Raw genomic sequence first — 20,795 nt, 5'->3', positions numbered from 1 at the left:
GGTAATAAGTACATTTATAAATATAATATACCTTGCCATACCTGGCTAATAAGAGAAAGCCCATTTCTTCGCCACATCTCAGCAACAACCTGGGCAACCAATACCAGACAGCGTAAAGGATATTCCACTAGGACCTCTACTTGAAAATCCTCCTGAAAGAGTGAGGTCAATTTCATTATTTTTAACAGGGCTAGGATGTATCTCAAACTTATAGTACTACATATTCCTCAGGTATTTCATGTGAATAATGATAGGGCTTAAACTAGATGACTTCAAAGTTCCTGTGATTTTGATGTACTATATACAGATACAAAATTAATAATGGGAATTATTCAGTTAGGTTTCAATTATTATTTTCCTTCCCAACCATCAACCAAGAAGTGTCTAGAATTAGAAGAGAAGCAAGCAACACTTAATATAGTCACTTACAAAAGGCACAAATTCATGAAGTCTTGAAACTGCACCTAACCTGCTTAAACGCACATGAAGACCTAAAGATTAAAGAAGGAGAAAAGCAAAAGAGTAATTAAAGCTAGTCAATTTGTTTCCAAGTTAACTCATGCTTAATTTAAATGTATGTTTACTGAGCTTAGAAGTGACATCCTAGAATACCTTTCTGACTTCTGTTTTTGAAATCTCTATCAATCAAGAGGATGCAAATGATAAGTAAAATCATATAGTACTTGACACTAATAATGATCAGAATATGAAGTAACTGGAATTTTCATATACTGGTAGTAGGAATGTAAAATCATTTTGGAAAACCGTTTGGTAGTTTCTTTAAAAGGTAAACATCTATTTATGATATGATTTGGCCTTTCCTCTCCCTTGTATTTACCCAAGAGAAGTGACACCATATGTGTACAAAAAAGACTGATTCGTGAATATTAGTATCAGCCTATTCACAGTAACAAAAAATTAGATACAATTCAAGTGGGTATCGATTGATAGGTAATGGAAAAAGAAATTATGGTCTATTTGTATAGATTACTACTGATACACAAAAAAAGAATAAACTACTGATTTACATTAACAAATGAATTAAAAGTATGCTGAGCAAAAGAAGCTAGACACATTAAGTTTATATACAGCATGGTTTTATGCATTTATGTATGTATGTTGTTGTTGTGAAGTGCTGTTGAGTCGATTCTGACCCATTGTGACCCTGTATAGGGTTTCCAAGGAGCAGCTGGTGAGCCTAAACCATAGACCTTGAAGTTCAAATGAGCTTCAAAAGGTTTGTGGGAAAGATCCCATTATTTTTTAGTTTCATTTTTCCACAAAATTTTTGAAGTCCCCTCTTGTGGTACATAAAGTTCTACAGCAGGTAATGAGGAGCAGGGTTGGTTGAAAAGGGGAATAAACAGCATTTTATAATGATGGAACTGTTTAATATTTTGAAAGGGAGATGTCAGATTACATGAGTGTATATGTTTGTCAGTACTCAATGAACTACATACATTTAAAATAGGTTCATTTTAGTATATATAAATTATTATACTTTCTGGTGTGGTACAATAAGTTAAGCACTGGACTGCTAACTGAAAGGTCAGTGGTTCAAACCTACCAGCTGCTCCTGAGAAATGTGATACAGGGTCACTGAGTTGGAATTGACTCAACAGCACTTAACAAAAACAAATTATACTTGTATCAAGTTGCTTAAAAAAATCTGATAGATGAAGGTCTGATTTAAAAGGAAATGCAAATCAAAGAATAGTTTTAAAAAATTAACCATTTTGTTTTCTGCTAGTGGTGGAACACTGACACAGATAATACAGTAGGTGAAATCTGGCAGACAGGAGGGTTAAACTCTAGCAGAGATAAATTACCAAGTTAGTCCTTTACGTGTAAACTATAAGGATTCCCTAGATGATCCAGTTATAACACAAGGCCCAAGTAAACAAACATCTCTAGACTGATGTTCCGGGAACAACAACTTGAAGGGCAGTGACATGACAGCAATAACTCTTAGTTACAGTATCTGAGAATCTGTACATATACTGGGCAGGGAATAAAAACAGAATATTCTACTACTTTGAATATCTAGAAAATAAAGCTAATAAAATCATGCAAAACCAAACATTTACCAGCAAGAGTCCTGGAGAGTGGTAGATGTATGCTTACAAGATCCTCAGATACTCTGTAGGATTTAGTTCTCAAAGTATGACCGCACAATTGTACTACTGCCTTGCAACTAGATATGAAATTTGTACTGCACCGCATCACAGCTTTGTGACATTCTTTATAAGCCACTAGTAAGAGTTCTTCCTAAAAAGAAAAGGACAATGCAAATAAGTCAATAAGGTGCCTACTTCAGCATGTATCATTCAATAAATATTTACTAAATATGAACAAAAAACTGTTCTATGTATTACTAAGGCTACCTCTATAGGGTCTGCAAATGAGGTAGGAACTGTAAAACACACACACAATCAAGAATATTTTAAGTACCATGTAAATGGTACAAACTAGTTACTCAAAGAGGGCAATGAAAGGAATCACAAATCATTGGGAAGACAGTATTATAAAAATAGCTTTTGAGTGGGGCCTAAAAGAATACTTAAGAGTTTAAGTACAGGGAAAAGGCAGGGAGAAGGTATCATTCAAAGCAGAGATGGAGAATAAACAGATATAAATAGAGAAAATATAATTCCTGTTCAGGCAGACATATCAAAAACTTATGGGTAGAATTGTTGTTGTGGCTATGTGCTGTTGAGTGGATTTCAATTTATAGTGACCCTAAAAGGCAAAGTAGAACTGCCCCCCACAGTGTTTCCTAGGCTGTAATCATTATGAGAACAGATCGCCAGGTCATTTCTCCTGCAGAGCTAGTGGTGGGCTCAAACCACTGACCTTTCAGTTAGCAGTGCTTAACCATTGCACCACCAGTGGTTGTTAGGGGTAGGGTTGTTGTGTTGTTGTTGTTATGTGCTATCGATTTGATTCCAACTCATAGTGACTCTGCATAGGGTTTCTGAGAGGTGGCTGGTGAAGTTTGAATTATCGACCTTGCAGTTCAAACCAATCTCTCGGTTCAGTGCATTATCCTGTGGCACCACACCAGGACTTAGCAATTAAATTGGAAGCAGTCTTGTTATCAGCATATGAATACTCGGACAGTTTCTGAGGGTAGTAATGTAGCCAATGTACTGCTTTAAGAAAAATTAATAGGTCATTGAAGATGACAGACTGGAGAGAGTTAAGAGATAAGAAGACTAGTAGGAACACTATTAACAAAATCTACATGCAAGGGTATATAAGTCTGAGCTAGGTGGGGGCAGTCAGGAGACAGAAAAGAATGAACCAATAGAAAGTCAGTTATGATTATAAAATAAATTTGGAATACAAGAATCAAATCTATGTGAGTATGGCAGGGAGAAAGAAGAGTCAATGGTCACTGTTTAAGACAGTGCTCTTTATTATAACTTTATAAGAAAAACGTACTGCATGGTCAAATAAATTTGGGGAGCACCCGTCTTAGAAATTAGCATAATGACTAATTAAAAGAGTTTGAGAAACCAGAGGCTAAAAAAATTCTATTTCATTTTATTTAACCTAGTATTTCCAGTCTTATTTGTCACCCTTCAAAACATTAACATTTACCATACAGAACACTGTGGCTCCAAGGTTTGCTGTATGAATGAAAGTATGAATAGTAAGTAGTGCATGAATGAAAATACATACTGGATATAAAAGGAAAAGACAAAGGTTGAAATATTACTGTAAGATCTAAGCAGAAGTGTCTTACACACAAATGGAAGCCAAAGTATAGTGTGTGAAAGTTATCCCTATGAGGTTTTAATGGAAGTGGTAAAAATAAAAGATCCATAAGAAAGACAATATTAAATGTTCTCACTTAGCAAGCAGAGGAACTGAGTAAAAAGCAATCACTAGAATAATTAATAGTATAAGTTACTAAGACAATGCAAATTTGTAAAAATCAGAGGAGGAAAATTTCAAGATTAAGATATTAAGGTGCTCAACAGTATGTGCTAAAGGAAATCTGGAGTAGGATTGTCTATTTAAAGAGGATTATGGTAGAAAATTGTTGCTTAAGGAAATAACTTAATTCTGTATTTTGAAATTAATTTTCTAAGTTGCTTAACACATGACAAAATTCTTAACTGAATAAAGATCCTTAGAATATTTAAAAGTCTATATATATATGGTCCCAATTATCAGATTATTAATATTTATTTCCACGGATATACACATACACATATTTAAACTCTGCTATTGTCCTGGTGTGGTGCTGTAGGTTAATGTGCCAGATTGCAAAGTGGTTTGAATGCAAGGTTAGTGGTTCAAGCTCACCAGCTGCTCCTTGAAAACCCTATACAGGGTCACTATGGGTCAGAAACAACTCGACGGCACTTAACAACAACAACATTGTCCTGGTGTAGGAGCTCTGGAAGAGTACTGGTTACTGTAAGATCTAAGCAGAAGTGTCTTACTGATCTCAAGGTTAGCTGTTACATGGGAGAAAGATAAGGCTTTCTGCTCCCATAAAGACTTACAGCCTTGGAAACAGGGTTACTATAAGTTACTATAAGGTTACTATAAGTCAGAACCAACTCCACAACACATAACTACCACCACCACCATTGCCCTGGTAAGGTGCTGTAGGATAAGCACTTGACCATAAGGTTGGTTTGAACCACAGGGTTGGTGGTTCAAACTCACCAGCTGCTCCTCGGAAACCCAATATGGGGCTTCTATGTGTTGGACCCAACTCAATGGCACATAACAATATTGTCCTGGTGTGGCTCTGTAGGGTAATGCACTGGCCCTCAAGGTTGGTGTGAACTGCAAGGTTGGCAGTTCAAACTTACCAGCTGCTCCTCGGAAATCCTATGTTATTGTTAAGTGCCGTCAAGTCAGTTCTGACCCATAGTGACCCTGTATAGGGCTTCTGAGGAGCAACTGGTGAGTTTGAACTGCTGTGTGGTTCAGAGGCCAGTGCTGATCCTACAGAGCCACACCAGAAATCCTGGAAACCCCGACTTGATGAATAGCACTTAACGACAACAACATTGTCTGGCAGTTCAAACTCACCAGCTGCTCCTTGGAAAGCCTATACCGGGTCACTATGAGTTGGAATGGACTCAAGTGCACTTAATAACAACATTTCTATTCCCAAGGATATCTGGGGGTGCTGCAGGATACACAATGAACTCCTAACAGCAAGGTTGGCAGTTCAAACCCACTAGCCATTCTACTAGAAAATGATGATGCTTTCAGTTCTTGTAAAGATGTGTTGTTGTTGTTGTTATTGTTAAGTGCCATCGAGTCGGTTCTGATATACAGTGACCCTGTACAGGTTTCTGAGGCTGTAAATCTTTACAGGAACAGAAAGCCTCATCTTTCTCCCGTGGAGCGGCTGGTAGTTTCAAATTGATGACCTTAAGGTTTGCAGCCTGATTCATAACCACTATGCTACCAGAGCTCCTTGTAAAGATTTAGAGCCTCAAAAATATGGGATTGATATGAGTTGGAATTGACTCAAAGGCAGTGAGTATGGTTTTTCTGGCTTATTGCTGTTTCCAGAAGCCCTGGAGGCACAATGGTTAAAGTGCTTGCCTGCTAACTGAAAGATTTGTGGTATGAATCCATTAGGCATTCCTCAGAAGAAAGATGTAGAAGTTTGCTCCCATAAAGAGTACACTCTTGTAAACTTAAGGAACCGTTTTAGTCTGCCCTATAGGGTCACTAGGAGCTCTGGTAGCGTAGTGGTTATGACTCGGGCTGCCAACTTCAAGGTCAGCAGTTCGAAACTACCAGAGGTTCCACAAGAGAAAGATGAGGCGTTCTGCTCCTATAAAGATTTACAGCCTCGAAAATCCTGTGCAGGGTCACTATCAGTCAGAACCAACTCCACGGTACTTAACAACAACAATAGGGTCACTATGAGCTGTAACCAACTTGATGGCAATGGATTTTTTTGTTTATTGTTAGTCCCAAAGATAAAACTATCATCAAGCATATTTACTCATCAAAGTATAAAAGACTGGTTTTTCCTCCTAAATTTGACAAATCCAAATATGTAAGATACTATTTAAAAATTAAACTTTCTATCAAGGAATTTAAAAACTCCTATTGTTGTTAAGTGCCACTGAGACATAGTGATCCTGTATAGGGTTTTGAGGAGAGGCTGGTGGGTCTGAACCACTAACCTTGCGGTGGACAGACCAGCACTTATCTAGAGCACTTAAAAAGGCACTGACGATTTTTCCGGATTTGGTAAACAAATTCTACTTACATCACAAGCACACCACTCTTGGAACATGAGTAAAATATTCTTCAATTGCATTTGTATAGCAATGGCAGCTTCCCAATCAGGATCTACTTCAATGTGTTGCCCAACCTGTCTTCTGATTTCTTCCATCCCCTGCAAGAAAAGACTGGTCAACATAAACCCATATAGGCCCTTTTTCTTTGTTCCTCTACAGGGAAAACATAAAATTACCAGGATTCATATTCAAATGTGAGTAACATTACAGACGCTCATTATACTAGGTCAAAATCTTGAGTTCAATTCCCAGCTTTCACTTTCTAGCTATATGGCTCTACAGATTATTTTTAAGTTTAATTCCCTTTTATATGAAATACCAATAATAATAGTAATTAGCTTATAAGATTGCTGAGACTAAAAAGTGATAATGCAGGTAAAGAGTTTACTACAGTATTTATCACATGATAAGGACTCCATAAGCATTAGTAGTAGCAGTAGTAAACTATAAAATACACAGGAAGATCTATTAAGGCATGATAAGAAAGGCTGTGTTTAAATCTTACTTCTTTGCTAGATACTCTTTCTAATGTGATGTATTATAGTGGTCGCTAAATTGCTATTAAAAAAAAAAAGATAAACAGGAAAAAACACAATTTGCAAAACATGAAAACAAGGTTAAACTTGTTTAAATGAGTTTCTGTTACTAATGTACAGAGAAACTATCATACCTGCATACAGGTAAGAATCTTCAAAAATGATCGAAAGCCATCAAGGAACTGTATTCTTAATCTTTCTGTCCATACTGTGGGTTTGCTGATCAGGATATACCTATTATTATTTCAAGAGACAAAGAAATATTTAATTTCCCTATTTTGAGATTACTTTAAGATTCTCAGGACTATACAAAACGCTGATTCCTTAAAATTATGGATTTTAACTTTTTACTGTAACTAGCTCTGAATAGGGTTAGAATTATTCTGCTAAATTTTAAATTCAACCAGCAAAACATGAATGTTCTACATGACGCAGCTGTTAACATAAAGCCTGGCTTCTCGCTACTTGTAGCTCTGTACGTTAGTCTAATTAGCCAACCTATAACTGCCCTTTTCTGCCATGGCTAACTGTTGTTGTTAAGTGCTGTCAAGTCAGTTCCGACTCATAGTGACTCTATGCACAAGGTAGGGAAATAATGCCTGGTCCTGTGCCATCCTTAAAATTATTCTCATGCTTGAGTGCATTGCAGCTGCTACTGTACCAATTGTTGGGGGTCTTCCTCTTTTTCACTGATCTTCCACTTTACCAAACTTAAAGTCCTTCTCCAGTGATTAGTCCCTCCTGATAACTGTTCGAAGTATGAGAGATGAAGTCTTACAATCTTGATTTCTAAAGGAGCATTCTGGCTGTATATGTCTTCCAACACAGATTTGTTAGTTGTGGAAATCCATGGTACTTTTAATATTCTTCTCCAATGCCATAATTCAAAATGGTGTTGGAAAAGAATATTAATCATTGTACCATCAGTCTTCCTTATTAACTGTCCAACTTTCACAAGCATATGCGGTAACTGAAAATACCACGGCTTGAGTCAGGTGCAGATATAACTGCCAAGACTTCTTTAAATACTTCAAGTAAATGGGAATTGAAGTGTTCTAAACAGACAAAGGAAGAGCTACAACCAGAGAATGAAAATTACATAAAGACAGAAATTCAGTATAAATAAGGACCTTTCCTATAGTCTTAAAGGAACACCTAAAGTTGGAATGCACTGCTTTGAGAGAATGAAAGTTTTCTGAGGCAAGCTAAAAAGAGCAAACAAAACTTATTTCATGTTGAGTTAGTTAGGTAACCTAGAGAACACAGAGTAAGGAGAGTTAAAATTCTAGGAGAATTCAGACTTTATTATGGAAACAATTGAAAGACATCACCTATTTATGATTGTTTCTAATTTGTAAGGGTACAATCAGGGTTTCAGGAAAAAGTACTGAATGAATAAGTATGTTGGAAAAGAATGAGATACAACTGCAGAATTTCTACAATGAGAGATAGATAAAATGAGGCTAAATTTGTGACACCAAAGATATATCTCCTTGGTGCTTTAGTCGGGCTTTCAGAGCAGGTTTTGTTGTTTATACCTTCTGTGAGACTACATGATATATGGAGTCCTGGTATGGGGCTGTGGGTTAATGTGCTGGACTACAGTCATTTTGAACTGCAAGGTCAGCAATTGAAACTCATCAGCTGCTCCTCAGAAACTCTATAAAGGGCCACTATGGGTCAGAACCGAGTGGGTGGCACTTAACAAGAAGAATATGACATATTGATAAGAAAATGAATTTTATTGATAAATATTGCTAAGTTTAAATACCAATTCTGCCACTTAGAAGCTTTGTGACCTTAAGCAAATAGTCTACAAATCAAAACAGTATCAAGTTATGAGAATACTGCAAAAATAAAATAAGGTTAAATAAATAAAAACTCTTTGGCATATCAGTTAAAAGTAAATTTCACAGAGCCCTTATGAGAGTGAATTAAAAAAACACATGATGATAATAACACAGTATCTGCTGAACAGGTGCTCAAAATATGTAAGATTTCCCTTCCCCTTATCACTTGTTCTTGTTGTTGTTAGGCCATTGAGTTGTTACTGACTCATAGTGACCCTATGCACAGCAGAAGGAAACACTGCCTGATCCTGGGCCAACCTCACTACTGTTGCCACGTCCATCAATGCTGCCACTTGGTCAGTCCAGCTTTTTCTCTGACCCTCCATCTTACCAAACATGATATCCTTCTCCAGTGACTGCTCCCTCCTGACAATATGTCCAAAGTATGAGAGATGAAGTTTGGCATCTTGGCCTCCAAGGAGCACTCTCGCTGCACTTCTTCCAACATGGATCTATTGGTTCTTTTGGCAGCCCATGGTACTTTTAATATTCTCCTCCAGCACCATAACTCAAAAGCATCAATTCTTCTACAGTCTTCCTTATTCACTGTCCAGCTTTCGCATGCATATGAGGTTATTGAAAATACTATGGCTTGAGTCAGGCGCACATTAGTCTTCAAGCTGACATCTTTGGTATTCAACACTTTAGAAAGGTCTTGTGCAGCAGATTTGCCTAATGCTGTACATTGTTGGATTTCTTGATTGCTGTTTCCGTGAGCATTGATAGTTGATCCAAAAAGAATGAAGTCCTTGAGAACTTCAATCTTTTCTTCGTTGATAAGAATGTGGTTTTATTGGTCCTATGGTGTGGACTTTTTTTTTTTTTTACATTGAGATGTAATCCATACCAAAGGCTGTGCTCATTAATCTTCAACAGTAAATATTTTAAGTCCTCTTCACTTTCAGCAAGCAAGGTTGTATCATCTGCATATCGCAGGTTGCTAATGAGTCCTCCTCCAATCCTGATGCCACATTTTTCTTCATGTAACCCAGCTTCTCGGATTATTTGCTCAGCACACTGGTTGAGTAAGTATGGTGAAAGAATACAATCTTGTCGCACACCTTTCTTAATTTTAAACCATTCAGTGTTCCCATGTTCTGTTTGAACACCTGCCTCTTGGTCCAGGTACGGATTCCTCATGAGCACAATTAAGTGTTCTGGAATACTCATACTTCACAATGTTGTTCATAGCTTGTCATGAGCCACACAAACGAAAGCCTTTGTGTAGTCAATAAAGCATAGGTAAACATCTTTCTGATATTCTCTGCTTTCGGCCAAGATCCATTGGACATCAGCAATGATATCTCTCATTCCACGGCCTCTTCTGAATCCAGCTTGACCCTCTGGAAGTTCTCTGTCAATGAATGATTGTAGCTGTTTCTGTATTACTTTCAGCAAAACTTTACTCACATGGGTTATCAAAGCAATTGTCAGATGATTTCCGCATTCTGTTCGGTCACCTCTCTTTGGAATAGGCACAAATACAGACCTTTTCCAATCAGTTGGCCAGATAGTTGTCTTCCACATATCTTGGCAGAGATGAGTGAGTGCCTCCTGTGCTGCCTCACTTTCTTGAAATACGTCGTCTGATCTCTTGACTGCTGCTTCGGCGAATGTTGATAGTTGATCCAAGAAGAATGAAGTCCTTGACAACTTCTATCTTTTCTCTGTTGATAAGAATGTTGTTTATTGGTCCAGAGGTGAAGATTTTTGTTTTCTTTACATTGAGATGTAATCCACACCAAGGCTATGGCCTTTGATCTTCACCAGTAAATGTTTTAAGTCCTCTTCACTTTCAGCAAGCAAGGCTGTATCATCTGCATATTGCAGGTTGTTAATGAGTCTTCCTCCAATCTTGATGCCATGTTTTCCTTCATAGAACCCAGCTTCTCGGATTATTTGCTCATTACAAGGGGGCAAAATGAAGAAAACTTCTTACGACATTATCAAACATCTTAAGGCAATGATTTGCTCGGCCTGGGAGCTCAAGACCATAGTCTCAAGGGGCACCATGGTCAACTGGCATAACAGAGTCCTCAAAGGCAATGTTCTAAATCCTACTTTTCTGAGTAGCATATGGGATCTTAGAAGCTCATGAGCAGTCATCTAAGATAAAACTATTGGTCTCTCCAAGCGCAGAAGAAAGAAGAATGATGAGAAATGAAGATGCTTTGAAGTAATTAGTCAGTAATGAATCCAATAGACTAATGAAACATGTGAACATCAGTCTCCATGACTTTAAGACCAGAAGAACTGGAAGGTGCCTAGCTACCACTATCAACTGCTTTGAAAGGGATCACATTAGAAGGTCTCAGACAAAGTGGGAGAAAAGGTGGAATAAAACTCAAAATTATTAAAAAAAAGACTGCATTTACTGGTCAGAAAGAGACTGGAGGAATCTGAGATTATAACCATCAGCCATCTTACAGGTCTGGAAAGGAACTCACCCATGTGACCCAAATTTCAGTCAAGCAGTAGATAAGTATACGCTGTTGTTGCTGTTGTTAAGTGCCATCAAATCGGTTCTGACCCATCGTAACCCTACATGGGTGAGCTTGAACTACCTACCTTGCAGTTCAAACCAATTTTGCAGTCCAGTGCATTAACCCACAATGGCACTAGTAAGGTATGCTCTGTACGGAATGGTCAATCATTCAAAATCAAAAGGACAACATTTATCTAAGGACAAAGCTGAGAAGGTGTGGGAAGGTGATAGAATAGAAAAGGAACCAGAGGGAGGAAGTGGGATTAACTCTTGCTACGTGGAGGGAACCATAATCATTGAGATGAAACAAAGTGCATGATTTTCTGAATGCAAAAACTGATGATCATGTTTGTAAATCTTCACTCTAGTCACAATAAAAAGTTAAAAAAAAAAAACAGAAACCAAACCTAATGAAGAAACTTTTGACGAACATCAATAACACATTTTTATATTTACGAAAAGTTGTCTCTAAGTGGCACAAAATGTTAATCATTTGACTCCTAGCCAAAAGATCAGCAGTTTGAAGCCATCCAGAGGTGCATCAAAAGACAGCCCTGCTGATGTGTTTCTTAGCGGTCGGAGCCTTGCAAATCCTATGGAGTAGTTCTATTATGCACACTTGGTTCGCCATCAGTTGGTACTGACTTGATGACAACTGACAACAACAGTGTATTATGAAGAAGGTGATAAAAATAAATTCACATCAGTACGTTCATATGAAACTATGCACAAAGAAAACTATAGAAGAGAGACATAACTAAAGTTCTTTGTTGTTGTTAGGTGCCATCGAGTAAGTATCGAGTCATAGTGACCTTATGCACAGCTAGACTGAGACACTGCCCAATCCCGGGCCAACCTCACTATTGTTGCCACAGTTGAGTCCACTGATGCTGCCACTTGGCCAATCCATCTCGTTGGGGGTCTTCCTCTTTTTCTCTGACCCTCCACCTTACCAAACATGATATCCTTCTCCAGCGACCGGTCTCTCCTGACAATATGTCCTTTAGCATGAATAAAAGATTTGGCAACCCCATGTTATGGTAGTTTCTGTGACACATAGGCCCTCCTCAATGACCCTCTATATTAATATGGTTTCACAAATCAAAAAGAAGCTTCCACTTAAGACATATATTGACATGAGGCAGGAGTGGTTCTTTGTATTTGCCATCATTATAAACAGAATCCTAAATAATCAAAACAATCGAAGATTTATTTGTAAGACAAACAAATAAGCATACTGTGTTTTATAGGCACCCTCACCTTTTGACTTGGGCAACTTACTTTAGGTCACATATTACTGCATATACTCTTTGCAATTTGTCCTGGCTATAACCCTGGAAGTTGAATTTATTGTTTCTGTCCAAATACTCAGGTAAAACTTCAAGGAGGGTTTCAGTAATGACAGAAATAACATTCTGCTCTTCAATAAGATGTCGAGCCTGCAAAATATTTCAAGAATATTGTCTTTAGCATTGACTCATCATAATATGGACTTACTTTATGTTTTCATTTGGTTAGTCAGAAAGTGATTTTTAACGTTCTTTGGGTACCAAACAGTTCTTTGTTTCACAGAAGAACAATTACTGAAGTTATTTTCTAAAAGTGCAAATCCCTACTACTCAGTAACTAGAAAATATCTGTGTGGACATCCCAAGCCCATTATCTACCTAAGTGTTTACCATCAGTAATCACACAATAAAAACGTAGGAGACACATAACTTGTACCACATCTCTATTCTTGCTTTCCTTATCCCCCACTCCTGTTTACTCAACCCCACGTCTCTCCCCTATCCTTTCTCCAGCCCTTTAAAAGAACAGTTAATCAAAATATCCATAAGAAACAGAGAAAGACAAAGTACAAACAGAATTTTAATTTTTCTTCCAGGCATATGCAGTATCATGACAGTCATAACCTTTTCCTTTCCCTTCTTACTTGTATCTTTTTCTGATTTATCCCTAAACGATAACTAAAGATCAAAAGGATGGTAAAAAATTATTTTGGCAGGAGACGCCGTGTTCCTTAAATACCCTAGAAACCCAGACACCAGCTCTGGACCTTATCTGTAGGGTATCATGAAAGATGGACATAGGTAACGCTGCCACACCTAATCCACACGTCATCCACTTCATGGGTACCACAATGTAGTATTATTCAATTGTCCAATTGGAATTTGATCAACTTAGTGATCCTGATGTAGTTTTAATCTGATTGAACACTAAATTAATTTCTTAAAAAGCAATAAAAAAGTAGGAGACACATGACTTGTACCACACATCTCTATCTATTCTTGCTTTCCTCATCCCCTGCCCATTTACCCCAACCCCACTTTTCTCCCCTATCCTTTCTTCTAGCCCTTTAAAAGGAACAATTAACCAAAATGTCCATAAAAGCATTTTTAGAAAAATTGCAAAGAAGTCATCATTACTTACCAGAGTAGGGACAGTAAACATCTGCACTGAGAGTGCAGTTACTGAGATACTTCTGTCATGATCATCACTAATATAGTCTTTCTGCAACTGTTTATAATACTGAAAGACATAATAAGAATAAAATTTCAAAAATCACTACTAAAATCTTTAACAATCACAATTCCAGCAACAGCTGTAAATTTGTTTCCATCTGTAAGATGAGAATAAAATTCTTATTTGTTAAGGCATCATCAGTCAACAAAACATATTCCAAGCAATCAGAAGAAGATTAACAAACAAAAGAGCAAGTATGAATTCAGTCACTCAAACCAATAGAGTTGGAAGTAAACAGTGCAAAAAAAAAATCAAAACAAACACCACATAGGTAAAACTTACAGAGGAGTGCAATGGTGCAATATTGTAAGACATAAGCAATCTTTAGTATATTCTACACCAATGGTATAGAGGGCGTGGGCTATGTTCAAATTATTTAGCAGCTGATATGATCTAGAAAACAAAATCATCAGTCCCAATCCAGGCAAAAAATGAATACTGGCTACAAATAACTTCTTAGCTATACTGATCCATAACAGTCAGAATCAGCCCTGCTACAGGGTCAGAACAAAAACAGTAATACATACAGCCATGTTTATAAAGCATCAATTATGTATAAGCACAGTGTTAGATAATTGACCTATAAATTTAGCCTTACAGAATTCCTACAAAATTTAAAAAGTGAGCATCACTTTTTACAACAAAAGAGCATCAAAGTAGGGAGATTAGCTGTCCTATATAAGAAAAAGAATTTTTATTTCAGATCACAGATATAATCAACATTCTATCCCTAAAGAGTTTTAAAAGAATACAGGTAACATCTCTGCGACTACTTTTTAAAGATCAAACAAACATTAAATCTTTTAGCTGTTTTTAGCAACATACTTACAAAATCCAGGGAATATGGTTATCTTATCCCACGGTATCATTTGTCTACCACAATCATTCCCTGCTTTCAATCCCATTCTAGGTCCTGTCTCTGGCCCTGTCTTAAGTCTTAAGGAACTGCTTTCAACTCAAAATCAGAAGCCAACAAATATTTACTGGCTACCTTTAAGGGAGTCCTGGTCTTATGTAAGCTTGCAAGCTAACTTCGGAAACAGATAAAAAGATACAACAATGTAAGGGATATACAATAGGTCAGTAAAACAACAAAGAAGCTTCTCAAGTATTACCTTTAAGTTTTAGCCTTAACAGGTAAGTACAACTCTTGCTCACTTAGTTCCTACCTACCTCTAACTTGAACATCTTTTTCTCTTCCTTGCAATGCTTTTCAACTAGTCACTTCTAACTCAATATAATTTTACTAACAGATAAAATGATTAAAAGGGATAAATGCATGTATGAATGTGATAAACTCCTTTGCCCAGGCCAGGCAAATAATAGGTTGTTTTCTAAATATCTTCTGTTCTACATTGTTATCTGTGGGTTTGTTTTTTTTAGGTTAGTCTCCATACTACCAATTAATAAACTTCTGAGAAACAAATCATAAATAAACTTTTTTTTAAAAGTTTTTTTTGTGTGAATTATATGATAGTTTACATGGGAGAACATTAGCTTTATATTCATCCTATCGTATATCATTTCATTGCCATGATTACAATCCCCTCCAAGCATCATCAAATAACCAAAGGGTATACCCTGCAAGCCTGCTCCTTGGTCATCAGTACACAGTCCCTCTCCCTTTCTGGGTCTAGAGTCTCCAGCTGCTCCAGCTCTTCTTGTCATTGTCTCTGTCTCTATCTCTGGCGTCACTGTTTCTCTGGGTAGGGTCTCGCACTCCGCTCTTCTCCCTTGATGGCCCCAGGGACCTCTGCTACTGGACTGTAAATTGAATCACTCCCTTCCTTTTTGCAACAAAACATCTACCTTTACATTTCCAACCCTCACAGTCAGTCCTTTATTCACAGCAATTATTCACATAAATAAACTTTTAAGAAACAAATTCAATCTTGATTCATAATAATTGTTTTTATTATTTCATTTACAAAAAATCTGCCTCCTAATCCTACTTATTGACATCTATTTATATATAAAAACACATACACACACACACACATAAATATATATAATTGCAAAGTCATTTGAACTGCAAGGTCAGCGGTTCAAGCTCACCAGTTGCTCCTCAGAAACCCTATACAGGGTTGTTATGGATCAGAACCGACTCAATGGCACTCAACAACAACATATATATATAAAATGTTGGAGAAAGATGAGACTTTCTACTTTCATAAAGATGTATAACCTCGTAAACCCTATATAGGGTCGCTATGGGCTGGAACCAACTCAATGGCACACTGCCACAACAACAACAACATTTATATACAAAGAGTAATTACCTTCACAAATTCCATAGCAAAGAGCTTTTTGTATTCCATCTCCATAAAAAAACTGCTGAAGATCAACTCGTGAAGGATCTTACGGGCACCTATCAGTCATTTTTGGGGGAGGTGAGGTATATCATCAAGACAAAAAGAACATTTCAGCTATTAGAAGTGGCAAAATATTATAGAAACATTTCTCATACACTAACAGACCTTATAGACTCAAATATATATAATTTACTGCATTAATATTTTGTAGCTAGGATTTAAAATACATACATTACTTTTTCTCTTTTTTGCATCCCTCCCACATTTTATCCTCTCCCAACCTTTCTCCATTCCTTTTCACTTTATTTCCCTCAAAACAACTCTTCCTTCTCCATCTGTTAGTCTTCCTTTTACCTTTTGCTTTTTATTCATTTAGATTTACAAACTGAAAATAAACACAATTTTTATAACAGCATTATTGCATGAATATACAGTCATGGTATGGTGCTGTAGGATAAGCACTGGAATGCTAACAAGGTCATCAGTTCAAACCCACCAGAGGGTCTTCGGAAACCCTGTACAGGGTCACTGTGAGTCCAAATCAGCTCGATGGCACTTACAATAATAAACATGAATATAAACACATACTATTTTTACTGACCCTGACTGTTGTTGTTAAATGCTGTCAGGTTGGTTCTGTCTGTATAGGATTTCTGAGAACAGTTGAGGGGTTTGAACCACTGACTCTGAGATTAGTAGTCTGTGCTTATCCTATAGAACAGTGACTACATGACCTTAAATTAAAAGGCAATATAGCCCTTGGTTTTAACCCAGAAGACTACATATTGATTGACAAACTTTATAATATCTAACAAAATCACTGATTTAATAACCAGGATACAAAAGAGATTATAGCTCTACTATAAGTTACAAGCATATCTTCACCTACCTTTATAAAGCTTTGCATCCCACAGCATTAACCTGCTTATGAGACAGGGATTCTCAGAGTCAGGTTCTTCTCTAAGGCATGCTTGGCAAAAGATTTGTCTAAAGTCACCTACAAACAAAGAAGTCCCATAATTTTGATTCTTATAGCATTTTCCCTCAAAGTAGGTTTCCTTTGATAAACTATGAAAAAACTAACATTATACTACCATACTTGATGTCAGGAATACTTCTGTCAATACAAAGACACTTTCTTTGTTTTAAAGGACTAAGAACCAATAAAAAATATTATTTACAGCATTTGAAACGTAATCCTGAAAATTAATCAAAATGTCTAACAAAAAATAAATTAATTTTTTTTATACTCAGACATTTTAAACTGCTGTTGTTGTTAGGTGTCACTTAGTTGTTACTGACCAATAGCGACCCTATGCACAACAGAACAAAACACTGCCTGGGCCTGGGCCAACCTCACAATCATTGCAACACGTGAGCCCACTGCTGCTGCCACTGTGCTAATCCATCTTGTTGGGGGTCTTCCTCTTTTTCTTTGACCATCCATTTTTACCAAACATAATATCCTTCTCTAGAGACTGGTCCTGCCTGACAATATGTCCAAAGTATCAGAGATAAAGTCTGGCCATCCTGACTTCCCAGGAACATTCTGGCTGTACTTCTAACACAGATCTGATTGTTCTTTTGGTAGGCTGTAGTATGTACAATATTCTCCTCCAACACCATAACTCAAATGTATCAAAATTCTTCTACATTCTTCCTTATTCACTGTCCAACTTTCATATGCATATGACGTTACTGAAAATACCATGGCTTGGATTAGGCATTCCTTAGTCTTCAAACTGACACCTTTGCTCTTCGACACTTTAAAGAGTGTGCAGCAGATCTGCCTAATGTAATATGTCATTTGATTTTTTGACTGCTGCTTCCATGAGTGTTGCTAGTTGATCTGAGCAAAATGAAGTCTTTGACAACTCCATTTATATGCATGCTGTTTAATGGTCCAGTGGCGAGGATTTCTGTTTTCTCTATATTGAGATGCAAACCATACTGAAGGCTGTGGTCTTTGATCTTCATCAGTAAGTATTTTAAATCCTCTTTGCTTTCAGCAAGATGGCTGTATCATTGGCATACCACAGATTGCTAATGAGTCTTCCTCTTATTTTATACTCAGTGACATTTTAAATTGGTGGTGATGAAAAAACACCAGTAAAAACACTGGATAAGGCAACCAAGGGGGGGAAAAAAAAAAATGGGTATATGCTTACTTGAATAGCTCATAATTTTGTTCATCCAGGAGCCAAGACGCAAAGCAAATTTCTGATGAGCCATAACCTCAGAATGTAATACTTCTACATGAAGTGGATGTTGAGAGACATTTTCCGAATGACTCTATAAATGAAAGAAATATGTATGTTATTGTTATTAAGTGCTATTGAGTCAGCTCTCACTCATAGTTAGCCTGTACAGGGTTTCCAAATGAACCCTGGAAGCATAGTGGTTTGGACAAGATCAGCAGTTCGAATCTACCAGCCGATCCTTGGGAGAAAGATGAGGATTTCTGCCCCCATGAAGATTTACAGCCCCGTAAACCCTATATAGGGTGACTATGGGTCAGAACCGATTCAATGGTACACTACTACCACCATCACCACCACAGGGTTTCCAAGGAGCAGCTGGTGGGTTTGAACTGCTGACCTTGCCATTAGAAGTCCAGTGCTTATCTTATAGTGCCACAAAAGGGCTCGAGAAATATATATATTATATATATATATATTTGTGTGTGTGTGTATGTTGTTAAGTGCCGTCGGTTTTGTGTGTGTGTATGTTGTTAAGTGCCTCAAGTCAATTCCAATTCATAGCAACACTGAACAGGGTTTCCAAAGAGTGGCTGGTGGGTTTAAACTGCTGACCTTACAGTTAGCAGTCCGGTACTTATGCAGTGCCATACCAGGATTCCACATATATAAGCATACATATGTTAACTAGTTTTAATTAAGCTCCAAGTGTCTATCCATTTGGGATGTTGTGATGTGCCATTTGCCTTGAAATTCTTTTTTCGCTCCCTAATTCAGGGGGTTACCTTTATGTCTTCTTTTGCTTCCTGGCAAGCAGCATAAGCACCTGCTTTAACAGCCCGACGACCCTAATTACAGAAAAAAAAAGAGAATTAGGTAGAATGACATCCATTTAATATAGATTGTAGTTGTACATATGCAGCACAAAAACATAATGAGTTCTCAATTTATAGCTTGTGGACCACCTAAAAGTGGCAAAATGGGATGAGACCTAAAATATTAGATGTAATAACTAACATCTTTATAAAGCACCAAAACTTCCAATACCTCTAGTAGAGAGTTTCTATAGTATTTCTATTAAGTGTCTAGTCTGCCAAGAATGCCAGTTCCTTATTTATTATGTGTTCTATTTATAACATAACAATAATTAAGGTTTTCTAAACTCCTACTTTGTGCTTTGTATACTTTTTAATAATTGAACTCGGAAGTCTCAGGTAACATAACATACTTGTGGTCCACAACTGGCTTACAAATATGGTTGGGGAATTAATTCTAAAAGTCCTGGAGGCAGCCAGGCAGTCTAAGTAGGATTTGCTGGAGGATCACATTTCTATGCAACTGTAAAAATACTATCATTTTTTATGTGTGCCATATACCACTCATTTGCCATACTGTCGTGGCTTGTATGTTGCTGTGATGCTGGAAGCTATGCCATGATTATTTCAAATACCAGAATGATCATATATGAGGGACAGGTTTCAGTAGAGTTTCCAGACTAAGACAAACTAGAAAGAAGGACTTAGCAATCTATTTCCTTAAAAAAAATAAAAGGCCACTGAAAATCTTATAAATTCCAGTGAAACACTGTCTGATATACTGCCAGAAGATGAGTTCCTCTGATTGGAAGGCACTCAAAATATGATTAGGGGGAAGAGCTGCCTACTCCAAGTAGATTGACCTTAATGACAAGGATGGAGTACAGCTTTTGGAACCTTTATTTGCTGATGAGGTACAACTCAAAATGAGAAGATATAGCTGTAAACATCCTTAATAATCAGAACATATTATGTATAAAGTATGAATTTTTTTAAATTGCAAGTTGTCAAAAATGAAATGGAATGCATAAAGATCAATATCTTAGGCATTAGTGAACTGAAACAGACTGATATTAGACATTTTAAATTTGGCAATCATATGTTCTACTATGCAAGAATGGCAACTTGAAGAGGAATGGCCTTGCATTCGTGGTCAAGATATAACATTTCAAGATCAATCCTGAATAACAACATTGTCAGTGATAGGATAATATACACACATCTTTAAGAATGATCAGTTAATGCAACTACTATTCAAATTTACATAAACACCACTAAGGCTAAAGATTAAGACTTCAGCAATCTGAAAATGATCAAACATGTAATCAAGGTGCATTGATAATTATATGCAATTTTTAAGATGCATTGATAATTACTGGTGATTGGGTACAAAAGTTGGAAACAAAGGAGAAGGATTGATAGTAGAAAATAGGACCTTGATGACAGAAATGACCCTAGAGGTATTATGACAGAATTTTTTTAAGACCAACAAATTATTCACTGCAAATACTGTATTTTTTTATTGTTGTTGTTTTCAATTTTAGAGGATTTTATATTTCATTTTTAAACATCCAATCTATTCTATACATACATATGACCATGTTTACATGACAATTAAATCATCACACAAAGAGATTATTATTGTTGTCAGGTGCCATCGAGTCGGAACCGACTCATAGCAATCCCATGCACAGAACGAAACAATGTCTGATCCTGGGCCAACCTCACTACCGCCGCCACACTTGATGCCATCAATGATGCCACCTGGCTGATCCATCTCGTTGGG

The 20,795-nt window shown here is 37.0% G+C and overlaps 1 protein-coding gene across 1 annotated transcript in view; it reads right to left on the bottom strand.

The window, feature by feature from the left end:
* The window catches only part of UBR1 (ubiquitin protein ligase E3 component n-recognin 1), a 205,747-nt gene that overhangs the window by 101,196 nt on the left and 83,756 nt on the right, over window positions 1–20,795 (bottom strand). Inside the window, exons 7-17 of the mRNA XM_006831726.1 lie at window positions 18,980–19,042; window positions 18,165–18,288; window positions 16,886–16,993; window positions 15,964–16,052; window positions 13,592–13,690; window positions 12,443–12,600; window positions 6,961–7,060; window positions 6,260–6,388; window positions 2,088–2,268; window positions 430–491; window positions 42–152 (exon numbers count right to left, since the gene is read on the bottom strand). Of these exons, the coding sequence (XP_006831789.1) occupies window positions 42–152; window positions 430–491; window positions 2,088–2,268; window positions 6,260–6,388; window positions 6,961–7,060; window positions 12,443–12,600; window positions 13,592–13,690; window positions 15,964–16,052; window positions 16,886–16,993; window positions 18,165–18,288; window positions 18,980–19,042 (1,224 nt within the window). The remainder of the gene's footprint in view (window positions 1–41; window positions 153–429; window positions 492–2,087; window positions 2,269–6,259; window positions 6,389–6,960; window positions 7,061–12,442; window positions 12,601–13,591; window positions 13,691–15,963; window positions 16,053–16,885; window positions 16,994–18,164; window positions 18,289–18,979; window positions 19,043–20,795) is intronic.

This window comes from Chrysochloris asiatica, unplaced genomic scaffold, assembly GCF_000296735.1.
Source record: "Chrysochloris asiatica unplaced genomic scaffold, ChrAsi1.0 scaffold00004, whole genome shotgun sequence".
Classification (NCBI taxonomy): Eukaryota; Metazoa; Chordata; class Mammalia; order Afrosoricida; family Chrysochloridae; genus Chrysochloris; species Chrysochloris asiatica.
The sequence above is the reverse complement of the archived record's forward strand: the minus strand, read 5'-3'. Positions and strand labels throughout refer to the sequence as shown.